Source organism: Vanellus vanellus (assembly GCF_965231255.1).
Source record: "Vanellus vanellus genome assembly, chromosome: 3".
Lineage (NCBI taxonomy): Eukaryota > Metazoa > Chordata > Aves > Charadriiformes > Charadriidae > Vanellus > Vanellus vanellus.
Genome location: NC_138907.1, coordinates 128,817,761 through 128,830,427, shown reverse-complemented (window position 1 = coordinate 128,830,427; position 12,667 = coordinate 128,817,761). Strand labels below are relative to the sequence as shown.

The following is a 12,667-nucleotide window of genomic DNA, read 5'->3' as shown; positions in this document are numbered from 1 at the left end:
TCAGCACTGCATCCCGGCGGGTCTGGAAACTCTCCAGAGAAGGGCACTCCCCCCCTCCCTGGGCAGCTGTGCCCGTGCTCTGTCACCCGAACCGGAAAGAAGTGTTTCCGTGTATTTGAACGGAACTTCCCGTGTTCCAACTTGTGCCCATTGCCCCTCGTCCTGTCACTGGGAACCATTGAAAAGAGGCTCCATCCTCCTTCAGCCCACCCTTTAGATACTTGTACGCCATAAGAAGGTCTCCCCTCAGCCTTCTCTTCTCCAGGCTAAAGAGTCCCAGCGCTCTCAGCCTTTCCTCATACGGGAGATGCTCCGATCCCTCCATCATCTTAGTTGCCCTTCGCTGGACTCGCTCCAGCAGTTCCCTGTCCCTCTTGAACTGGGGAGCCCAGAACTGGACACAGTATTCCAGTTGTGGCCTCACCAGTGCAGAGCAGAGGGGGAGAATGACCTCCCTCGACCTACTGGCCACACTCTTCCCTGTGCAGCCCAGGATGCCATTGGCCTTTTTAAGCCACGTGTCCCCTTTTTAAGCCGTGCCACCACTTTTTAAGCCATGTCATCCCTTTTTGAGCCATGTCTCCCCTTTTTAAGCCATGCCTCCCCTCTTTCTGCAGCAGCCGGGAGCCTTGGCTGCCTGCTCACCCTGCCTGTCATCTCCCAGCCTGATGGGAGGGCATTTCCAGCTGTGCAGGTCAAGGCTGCAGCTCTGAGACTCGGCTCTCTTGACTTAAGTAGCACTTAAGCATGTCCTGGACCCTTTCGGAGAGACCGAATGCAGGCAAGGAAGACCGCACAGGACCCAACCATGGCTCTCCATGCCCAGCACCACCACCGGAGTCCCCTTTCCTCCTGCACCAGGAGAGCTGCAGGACAAGTCCCTCCAAGAAGAAACCCTTTGGGGTGCAGGCAGGACACAACGCAGCCGTTCCTGATAAGGTAAAACACAGCCGTAGTGCCGTAGCTACCCTCTGGAACAGCCAGCAGCTTCTCTTCCCCAGGCCCTGGGGAAGCACAGGCTTTGCATTATTCATTAAGCAATAAATAAAAATAATTGCAAAAGGAAGCGAGTGAAACCAAACAAATGGAAACCACTGGGGCAGCCCAAATTCAGCCTGGTATAACGGGTCCTCATGAATGTTAAGTGGTGGCAGGGAAGGCTGATGTACTCATTAGCACCGCCAAAAAAAACCCCAACCTCTGGCTTCACATGAAGCTAATGTGAATTTTCTGTTGGCAGAGAGCATCCTCTTCATCCTCACCCCATTTTCTCTCCTCTCACAGAGGTGAGAAATTGGACAGCTCAGCTTCAAAAGCCTTCCCCACACGGGGGATGAGACGTCCCCCCACCCAAACCGCTGCTCCCAGACAAAAGGTCACCATTTTACCCCATTTTGAGGGGAAAACAGGAGGAAATGGGATCATTTCTGAAGCTTCTCACCCAGGGTTTCCCTGCAGGTTTTTCACCACACCCCACACCCCCCCCGTGCATCCCAGCCCGGTGCAGAGAACCTCCTGCCCCACAGTCTGCATCAAAACTGGTGTCTCCTGTGCACAGCACCTTCTCCGAGCCATGGACCTCTCTAGATTACCTCATTTTGCGGGACAGCCCGCCCCGCTGACAGCCTAGCTGCCGAAATTACCACCCAGCTACTCCACACCGGTAGGAAGAGAGGTGCACTGGCACCAAGGGTGGTCCCCTTCGCCGGGCAGCTAATGGCAAAAATTCACAGAGTGGAGCAATCACCTCTGCGTGAGGGAGCTGGCACCCCTCGATACTGCTCCAGCCAGCGGGGCTCATCTAGAAGACAGCTCCATTTTGTGCACTTCACAAGCGGTACAGACCATCACCACCTCCCTGCAAAAGCCCCCTGTGGGATAGCCACGCGTGGGGAATAGTTGAGCGCTGCAGTGATGCGATAATAAAATTTTATTGGCTAGGGTTCATCAGCTGGGCTTGTCAGCAATGGCAGGATGACTTGCCTTGTGTATACACCCAAAGGGAAATATCTGCTTTCCTGGACAGCCTCATCAGCTAATTACTCCAGGCAGCCCAAGGCACGTTCCCTAGCTCACGGCAGGTTCCTTGTCCCGTGGCCATTGCATCAGGGAGTCCTTCAGCAGCATGAGATAATCATAGAATGGTTTGTGTGGGAAGGGACCTTAAAGACCATCCAGTCCCACCCCCCTGCCCTGGGCAGGGACACCTCCCCCCAGCCCTGGTTGCTCCCAGCCCCGTCCAACCCGGCCTTGAACCCCTCCAGGGATGGGGCAGCCACAGCTTCTCGGGGCACCCTGCGCCAGGGGCTCACCGCCCACACACTGAAAAATTTCTTCCTAATATCTCACCTATATCTCCCCTCTTCCAGTGTCAAACCGTTCCCCCTCGTGCCACGGCTCCCCTCCCTGACCCAGAGTCCCTCCCCAGCTCTCCTGGAGCCCCTTTAGGCACTGGAAGGGGCTCGGAGGTCTGCGCGGAGCCTTCTCTTCTCCAGGCTGACCCCCCCACCTCTCCCAGCCTGTCCTCCCAGCAGAGGGGCTCCAGCCCTCCCAGCATCTCCAGGGCCCCCTCTGGCCCCGCTCCAGCAGGTCCGTGCCTTTGCAAGAGAAATGAGAGATTTAATTTAAGGGGAAGTGCAACCAGGACTGCACCTCTACCACCCTGAGGATAAAAGCCTGACTGATGGGGCAATCATTCAGGGCGAGGGAGGGGATTCTGCCCCTCTGCTTCGCTCTGGGAAGATCCTCCCAACCCAAACCATTCTGTGATTCTATGATGACATAGACTTCTCTATTCCGACAGAGTCAGCAGAAATACCGACAGATGGACCAATGACTGAAGGGCAGCAGTGGCTTCTTATTCCTCACGCCCTACCTGAATGGCTGAACTATTGTCATCTATGAACATGTCCATCACCTCTATATGAAAATATGATGCACACTGTGCGGGATGCTCAGTGCGTGGCTGAGATGCTCAGAGCATGGCTGGGATGTGCCCAGATGGCTGTGCGGGATGCTCAGAGCGTGGCTGGGGGGCTCAGAGCGTGGTTGGGATGCTCAGAGCGTGGCTGGGATGCTCAGAGCGCGGCTGGGATGCTCAGAATGCAACTGGGATGCTCAGAGCGCGGCTGGGATGCTCCCAGACGGCTGTGCAGCGAGCGGAGCCTCCAGCCCTCCGGCCCCGGCAGGGAAGCATCTCCTCATTCAAATCACAAAGAGTTTTGCGATGCAGGCAGCTCCGCTGCTGCACACCTCCGTGGTTGTTATTCAAATCAGTTATTATACTAACAGATTGCCGCGTGCAGATGTATAGAAACCCGCATGCCATTAGCAGCAGCAGCTTCCCCCGGCTGCCTCGGCTCTGTAGGAGCGTGGTTGGAGGCACATCTCCAGCCCCCTTCTCCCTGTGCCCCACCAACCCCGTGCAGCCCTGCGGGTACCGGTGGCACATCCCACCCTGGCCGTGCCCTGGGATCCCTCTGCCCCTTGATCCTCCCTGGCAGTTTAGGGGAGCCTGAGTTTAAGCTCTTCCCCTAAAACCCAGAGCGAGGACTAACCCGTGCCAGGGCGCAGCGGGGCAGGGGGAGCTGGGTGTGCTTCTGGCCACGCAAGCTGGGAGCACCACGGGATTTATCACCCTGCAAAAACACCTCACGCCTGGAACCAGGGTGAAACCGTATTTTTCTAAAGGTGGAAAAAGCTTTAGAAAGCGATAAACAACTTAAAGATCTTAATATTCCTCATAACCTCTGGTATCCTCCAGCCCCTGCTAACAGGTTATCTTCTTGAGAAACACAAAGCGATCAGAAGAAGCATCCATTCCCTTTTGAAAGCATATTTCCATGCTGAACGTGGCTTCTTAGCAGCACCTCTATTCGCTGCGTGTGTGGGTGACCCTATTTCAATCATCTCAGAATATTTTCTTGGTAACTGCTTAGGAAAAGGCTGTATTTTAAAGCCACACAGAACCTGGGTTTCGGTTCCTTCTCCCTCCCTTCCCAAGCCCAAAGCCGAGCGCTGAAGGCCGATCCATCATGCGATGGGCACCCAAAGCAGATCAATGGGCTTGTCGCCCCGCGGGAGCCGAGGGACGCAGACGGGGGGAGGGGGGCTGGCAGCCTGAGCGTCTGCAACTGAGCCAACGGAGATTTGAGACAAGGAGGAGTTTCCCCCCTCCCCCCCCAAGTCAAGGAAAAGGAGAGCCAAGAGCCCAGTGGGATTTGCCCAGTGGAGACGAGCAATTTTTCCTGAAACTTCAGTGCAAGCGTGGATTTTTTTTTTTTTTTTTAATTAATCACCCCAAGGGGAAATGCTGTAGGGCTGTTCCCACGGCACGGGTAGCACCGTGTCCTCAGCCCCAGCCAGACCGTGGCCAAGGGACCCATTTGGTGCCTCCCAGGAGAAACCCTGCAGCAGACAAGGAAGATGCCAACACACTTAAACTGGGGAACAGGACAGGGAGACACAGCAAAGCAAACCAGATGTGGGAGACAGACCAGGAGGAAAACACGTCTTCTCTTACCTCATCAAACCTGGCCTCGTCCTCGCAGTTTTCAAGCACTCGGGTGTAGAAGGAGAGCCCTGGAGAGGGGAGAGGAGAAACAGGTCGGTTGCAGTGAGACATCGTGAAGTTCACCAAGGCCAAGTGCAGCGTCCTGCACGTGGGTCGGAGCAATCCCATGCACAAATCCAGGCTAGGGATGGCGGGATGGAGAGCAGCCCTGCCGAGAGGGGCTCGGGGGTGCGGGGGGGAAAGCTCACCAGGAGCCGGCACCGTGCACTGGCAGCCCAGCGAGCCCCCGGCATCCCGGGCTGCATCCCCAGCAGCGTGGCCAGCAGGGCCAGGGGGGGCTGTGCCCCTCTGCTGCACTCTGCTCTGCTCTGCTCTGGGGAGACCCCCCCGCAGTGCTGCCTCCAGCTCGGGGGCCTCAGCACAGGAGAGACATGGGGCTGGTGGAGCGAGGCCAGAGGGGGCCCCGGAGATGCTGGGAGGGCTGGAGCCCCTCTGCTGGGAGGACAGGCTGGGAGAGGTGGGGGGGTCAGCCTGGAGAAGAGAAGGCTCCGCAGAGACCTCCGAGCCCCTTCCAGTGCCTAAAGGGGCTCCAGGAGAGCTGGGGAGGGACTCTGGGTCAGGGAGGGGAGCCATGGCACGAGGGGGAACGGTTTGACACTGACAGAGGGGAGATTTGGATGAGATATTGGGAAGAAATTCTTGGCTGTGGGGGCGGTGAGCCCCTGGCGCAGGGTGCCCCGAGAAGCTGTGGCTGCCCCATCCCTGGAGGTGCTCAAGGCCGGGTTGGACGGGGCTGGGAGCAACCTGGGCTGGGGGGAGGTGGCCCTGCCCGGGGCAGGGGGGGGCACTGGATGGTCTTCAAGGTCCCTTCCAACCCAAACCATTCTATGATTCTATGATGCGAGGGGCTGCTGGGGTAGGAGACACAGGTGGGGGCTGCACAGCACCAGTGGCAGTGAGACCCCGGGGTTGGGATCTGTGGCGGTGGTCTGGATGGAGCACAGGCTGTGGGCATTGCCTGGGACAGGGAAAAGGCATCTGCGAAGGTGTGACAGTGCGGCAGGCACGTGTGTGTCTGTGCAAAGGGGCTGTAGAGGGGACACAGCCCAGGCAAGAGGGTGAACCCAGCTTCAGCTCCCCCACACTGGCACTAAACACCACATTAACCTGCTTTAAGAGCTAATGAAGAAGGTTTTTCTGGAGCGTACCTTATCGGTGTGTTCAAGTCTTGCAGATGAACCAGAGCATAGGGATGGGGATGGGGATGGGGAAGGGGATGGGGATGGGGATGGGGATGGGGATGGGGATGGGGATGGGGATGGGGATGGTGGCAGCATCTGCAGTGGCTTTTACATTGGTTATACAGGGGTTCCTCAAGCTTTGGGGTATTGGGCTGCAGGTCTACACACCCAGAAGCGTCCTCAAAGCCCAGGGATGAGATTTGGGAGCAGCTTCCCCAAGAAAACCACCCCAGCTCCTGCACAGAGCAGAGCATCTGCACGTGTGAGCCCAACCGCAGGGACGAGGCCACCCCCATGGCAGCATCCCTCCATCCATCCACCTCCGCGGCCCCGCGTCCACTGGGCGCTGCCCCGGGGCACGGGCTCGGGGAGGACGAGGAGCTCAAGCTGCGCTGCCTGCGAAGGCAGAGGAGCCTCGAAAGCCCCCGGTGAGGGGAACGAGAGGAGCTGCTGGGGAGGGGAAGCCCAGGGAGAGCAGCCAAGCACGTGCATTTGGTATTGAAATCATCAGGTTTTTCCCCAAGGAGCCCCAGCTCATAGGCTGGCCCGGGCTTTCAGCTGCTCCCCGCAGGATAACCTCACCCACCCACACCCCCCAAATCAATATTTCTAGTTAATATCCACTTCATAGAATCATAGAATCATAGAATCATAGAATCGTCTCGGTTGGAAGAGACCCTTGGGGTCATCGAGTCCAACCACCTACCCTACTCTACTAAGTTCTCCCCTACACCATATCCCCCAACACCACATCTCAACGTCTCTTAAACACATCCGGGGATGGTGACTCAACCACCTCCCTGGGCAGTCTGTTCCAATGCCCCACCACCCTTTCTGGGAAAAATTCTTTCCTAATGTTCAGTCTAAACCTACCCTGGTGGAGCTTGAAGCCATTCCCTCTTGTTCTCTCATTAATTACCTGTGAGGAGAGACCAGCACCAACCTCTCTACAGTGTCCTTTCAAATAGTTGTAGGGAGTGATGAGGTCTCCCCTCAGCCTCCTCCTCCTCAAACTAACCAGTCCCAGCTCCTTCAGCCGCTCTTCATAGGATTTGCCTGCGAGGCCCTTCACCAGCTTCGTTGCCCTCCTCTGCACTCCGCACTTCATAACACGGCAGGAGGAAAACTTATAAAAATGCTAATATTTAATCACTGAATCACATCGAGACCTTCCCTTCCAGGAAGGAAAACTGTCTCCCGGGTAATTAAAAACACCTCTGTGCGCGAGGCCTGTTTGGGCCCAGCGCTGCGCAGACAGCCTGCCCTCGGGGAGAGCGGAGGCCAGGGCAGCCCTCGCTGCCGCGGGGGTCACCTCTCAGTGTATTTTACCAAAGACTGAGGGACGCTGCCGGCACGGCTCTTCGCAGGGAACGCCCCCTCCCCATAGCCCGCTCCTTTCTGATTTAACTGTCACGCGAGGAGAGCCGGAAAATCATTTTGTTGGGCTTTCTGCTGCCGGCAGCGTCCCACCTGGGTAACGCAAACCCAGGAGGTGCCTCCAGTATCCCGAAGCACCCTCCCAGTTCCCTGCCATGCATCACCTCACCCACGGATGCACGAGTTTCTCGGGCGCATAGGCACAGCACTGTATGTGTCTCATGCCAAGCGACGCTGGGGGAGGGTGGAGGAGACCCACGAACCTCGCTGGTTGCCCCCAGTGCTGGTTCCCTCCTTGCTTTCCATGGGGTGGGATGGGAGCTGCAGTGGGATGCAGCCCGGCCCCTCCTCGCCCAACAGAGGGGACCTGGAATGGGAATGGGTCCACTCCTCTGCTGGGATGGAGCCACCAGGAGTAGGGCTCTAGAGATGCTGGGAGGGCTGGAGCCCCTCTGCTGGGAGGACAGGCTGGGAGAGGTGGGGGGTCAGCCTGGAGAAGAGAAGGCTCCGCGGAGACCTCCGAGCCCCTTCCAGTGCCTAAAGGGGCTCCAGGAGAGCTGGGGAGGGACTCTGGGTCAGGGAGGGGAGCCGTGGGACGAGGGGGAACGGTTTCACACTGACAGAGGGGAGATTTGGATTAGATAATGGGAAGAAATTGTTGCCTGTGGGGGCGGTGAGCCCCTGGCGCAGGGTGCCCCGAGAAGCTGTGGCTGCCCCATCCCTGGAGGTGGTCAAGGCCGGGTTGGACGGGGCTGGGAGCAACCTGGGCTGGGGGGAGGTGGCCCTGCCCAGGGCAGGGGGGTGGACTGGATGGTCTTTAAGGTCCCTTCCAACCAAACCCATTCTGTGATTCTAGGACCCCACACCTCCTAGGCGATGGGACAGGCGCCAGATGCCAGAGGCACAGCCACCATCTCACCCTTGGTGCGGGATCAAGGGGAGGCTGCAGAGCACCCTCATGTAGATACGGGACCAAAGTAACAAGGAGACATGTCCCCATCAGGGCGTGAATCAGCTGTTAGGAGCAGTATCTGGGAGAAGACATTCCAATCTGCCACCTGAAATATTTCTCTGAAGAGCACAACTCAAGAGAAGCCGACACGGCGGGACCCTCCCTGCTCCATCCTCTCCCAAGCCAGCAAGCATCACGCCGATGTTTCATTACAGCGGAATCGTTATCCACCGGTGCCCGGTGGTGCTCCAGGGGGTATCCGTGAGTGATCTCCCTCATTTACACACACCAATCCAGAGGGGAAACCTCGCCAAGAAGCTCTTTATAACTCCATCTGTGATCAATTAGCTGACAAGCTCTCTAATTGCACCGGGGCACAAGTCTTCTCCTTCCAAACGCAATTAGGCTGGTCTAAGAGTGAAAACGCTGCTACGGCCAAGAGACCCTGTACGAGCTCCGTCCCTGCTGGGGGACAGGAGGGAACACCCCTGAAATGGGCAGGCTGAAGAAAAATCACTATTTTTCTGCTCTTCCCTGGCAGGCAGCCTGAGGAGCAAGGATTTGCAGAAAATCCCAAATCCACCCCTAGTTGAGTTTCACCTGCAGAGCAAAGAGGCGGAGAAGTGGAGAGCTGCAACGGCAACAGATTTGGGGCTTTGGAGCCCTTTTCAGCCAACCTGGAGCACGCACAGGGTGGCCGCTGGGGAGCGGTGGGTGCCTTATGGGTCACTGGACTTCAAAACCAGCCCCAAATCTCCTACGAACAACCGGGAGGGTGATAAAGGTGAGGGATCTTGTTGGTTAACATCACCCCCCACCCTCCCAGGGTAGGGGCATCCCCTGGGAGTTCAGTGAGTCAAACCCAACGCCGTGGGGGGACACGACTCCCGGACGCTCAGGGGTGGGAGTAGATTTTGGTCACCCTGCAGAGCCCACCTCTTCCCTCCACATCCAGACTGGGACCTGGATAACCCAGCTTGTCCCATGGGTGCAGAACTGGGAGCTCTCCTGTCCGTGCCTCAGTTTCTCCCATTTGCAAATAGTGCCGCTACGGCTCACGGGGGCCGCCGGCAGCGCGGGGATCGCTGGGAGAAGAGGAGCAGCGTTCTTCCGTAGCCATCCCACACGGCTGTCAGTCTCAGCCCTTTCTCGGGAACGCTTTTATCCAGGCTGTGATTTATTCATCTCCCACCTGAGCTGAAGTGGAGCAGCGCTGCAGAGCACTGCCCACCTGCAGGAGGGCACACGGCAGCCTGTCACACCGACTCGAACTCTTTCTTTAACTTCTTTTCCTGCAATAACAGGTGCTTTTGGCTGCATGAACAAACACCCACTTGGGGAGCTCTGCCCGACCCCCCGGGCTGTGCTGCCGGCGGGTGAGGAGAGGGAGGAGGAGGTTGGACGGCAGCTTGACTAGCGAAGAGCATCCCTCTCTGCAACGCTCAGGAACTCCAGGAAAACCGGGGTGGTGAGGAGCATCAACACAACACTCAACCTGTCCGGTGCTGTGAGGAGCAGTGAGGGACGCCAGGCTGGTGAAAGTCAACACGCTCCACGCGGAAGGGGTCTAAAGTTCCCTCTAAAGGAATTGGAGAAAGGCAGGGGACTCTTCCCTCTAGACACTATGGCACCAAAACACGACGATCCATGCCAGGATGTTCACAGAATGGTTTGAGTTGGAAGGGACTGTTAAAGACCACCCAGTCCACCCCCCTGCCCTGGGCAGGGCCACCTCCCCCCAGACCAGGTTGCCCCAAGCCCCGTCCAACCCGGCCTTGAACACCCCCAGGGATGGGGCAGCCACAGCTTCTCGGGGAAACCTGCGCCAGGGGCTCACCACCTCCACAGGAAAGAACTTCTTCCCAATATCTCACCTAAATCTCCCCTCTTCCAGTGTCAAACCGTTCCCCCTCGTGCCACGGCTCCCATCCCTGACCCAGAGTCCCTCCCCAGCTCTCCCGGAGCCCCTTTAGGCACTGGAAGGCCACAATAAGGTCTCCCCGGAGCCTTCTCTTCTCCAGGCTGACCCCCCCACCTCTCCCAGCCTGTCCTCCCAGCAGAGGGGCTCCAGCCCTCCCAGCATCTCCGGGGCCCCCTCTGGCCCCTCTCCACCAGCCCCATGTCTCTCCTGTGCTGAGGCCCCCGAGCTGGAGGCAGCACTGCGGGGGGTCTCCCCAGAGCAGAGCAGAGCGCAGCAAAGGGGCACAATCACCCGGGTCTGGCACTGGGGGTCCAGACCAACATGCCTGGCTCCATCCCATCCCATCCCATCCCATCCCATCCCATCCCATCCCATCCCACCCCATCCCAGGGTAGGGGTTAGCCCGAGGCTGGGCAGTCCTGGGGCAGCTTGGATGGACGCTGGTTGGAGGGAAGAGCCATGGCCAGCATGGATGGGGATCAGAGCAGTGATGGTGCAGCATCATTTTAATCAAAGCACAAAAATAGAGCCAGGGATCTCAAGAGTCGGTCAGAGAGGATGAGACAGCCAACAGGATAAATAAGGGATGTCCACAGCAGCACTGGACTCGCCGTGCCATGACTCTGCTCCCCATCACTCCCAGATTCTCACGGGGCAAGGGGACAGCAAAGCACTGCCTGTGCCACAGAGACACTAAACACCGGAGGAGCTCAGCCCCATCCGTGTGCCGAGCTCCCGGAGTGCTGGGACGCTTCACGGCCACCTCCAGCGTGGGACCCGGTGGGGAGCAGACCCTGTTCTCAACTCCGGGATGTGCCTACGCACCCATTAGTCCAACTGCAACACGGCCGTGCCCTGAACGCCCCGGGGGCAGGCGAGCCTTCTCGCAGAAGGCAATGCAACACGGTGCTGTGCATCCCCAGAGACTGCTGTCAGGAGCCACTGGCTGAAACCCACCGCTGGGACCCACCGGGGCAGGACAAGGTCCAGCCCAGGCGCCTGCGGGACCCGGCCCCGGCTCCTCCAAGGCAAGGAGCAACGTGGCGTGAGCCAATCCTCACAAGTACCATAAAGCACATCAAGAAAAGACTGCGAGCGTGTGAGAACGCCGATCTTACTATTACTACAACTGTTGAACCCCTCGGTGTGTCAGAAAGTTCACCTTTCCACAAGGATCATACTGCTTCTGTGTCCTCACGGTGTGATAAATCCAGTCCCCTCATCCAGAACAAGGTCCTGTCCCCCACGCAAGGTCCTGTCCTGGATCCACGTCTCGTATTCGCCCCAGGTGCCCCAGGCTGAGTGCTCTCCCCCAACCCGAACCGATGCTCCTGCGTCTCAGAGCTACGCAGGGGACCTGCCCCTGGACTTCCCTGTCCGCAGGGCAGACACGGAGCTGCCTCCACAGGTTCCTCTTTTGGGACGAGGAATTTGGGGAAGATGTAGAATCATAGAATCAGAATCATAGAATTGTCTGGGTTGGAAGAGACCCTTGGGGTCATCGAGTCCAACCATCTACCCTACTCTACAAAGTTCTCCCCTACACCATATCCCCCAACACCACATCTCAACGTCTCTTAAACACATCCGGGGATGGTGACTCAAGTGGTCACTCGTGGTGACTACTGACTATGTAGATAGGCTCTGGAGCTAAACGTTAACGTAAGATGTTAAACTGCTGTGCCCGATACAGGCGAGGCTTGCTGCAGCTTTGGGCACGCACCGAGCGGCACGAACAGGGAACGAGACCAAACCCCTCTCATCGGCCATCCCGTCCGAGGGATGGGTCGGTCCCAACCCACTCCCCTCCCCCGACCCAGCCACGTGGGGGGTCGCTCCCTGAGCCACCTCCACCACCCTTTTAGCAGTAGGATTTTGCTCGCCACAACCTCAGGCTCCAGCCCTGCTGGGTCTGGTCACCAGGAGCCTCTCCCCTAGGATGGAGCTTGCAGAAGACACCAGCATCGGGTGTCCCGGTCACGAGCTCCACGGCTGCCCGGGACAAGCAGGGGAAGAGGCAGGTATCGGTGATACCTGTTACATTCACAGCGTGACACTAAACCCCCTCTTTGCACAGAAATCGATTGCAGCAAACTACCAGGAAAAAAAATTTCCGAACCCTGACCCAACTGTCCTCGAAGACGACACCAAACCTCTTCCGTGGGGAAGAAATGTCCAGGAGGAGCCCAGCTCCTCGCGACTCAGCACCGGGGAAGGAAATAGCTGTGAAATTTAGTGTCGTCCTCCCTGGACGGCGTGACAGCAATGGCAGTCCCGCACGGCGTGGCAGCCAGCTCGCGCCTGGGAGGACGACGGGGATGGGAATATGGGGAGCCCTGGAGAAACGTCCTGGTGCCCCATTAAGGGCTCTGACGAGGGAAGCGGCAGGGGCAGGAGAGGGTGGGTGCAGCGGGAGCACAGCGGGCGCAGTGTGGCATCTCGAGGCGCCGCTCAGCACGGCTGCCAGCCGCGGCGGTGTGGCAGGGACGAGGCAGCACCTCAAAGCCGGTGTCATTCACACCACCCGTCGGTTGGACCTGTGGGGTCTCACAGCGGCTCTTAGGCAAAGATCTTGAGGCAGGGACGGATCCGTGCCCCGTGGGCTTGGGGCCAGGCACGCTCCGGACTGGAAATACGGGTCCTCCTCACCAGGGAAACCCGTG

General features: G+C 58.3%; 1 protein-coding gene across 3 annotated transcripts in view; it reads right to left on the bottom strand.

Moving 5' to 3' along the window:
- The window catches only part of OTOF (otoferlin), a gene marked incomplete at both ends in the record, with an annotated part of 118,536 nt that overhangs the window by 104,756 nt on the left and 1,113 nt on the right, over positions 1 to 12,667 (bottom strand). For all 3 annotated transcript variants that reach the window (XM_082481596.1, XM_082481597.1, XM_082481598.1), the window contains one exon: positions 4,523 to 4,581. In XM_082481596.1, the coding sequence (XP_082337722.1) occupies positions 4,523 to 4,581 (59 nt within the window). The remainder of the gene's footprint in view (positions 1 to 4,522; positions 4,582 to 12,667) is intronic.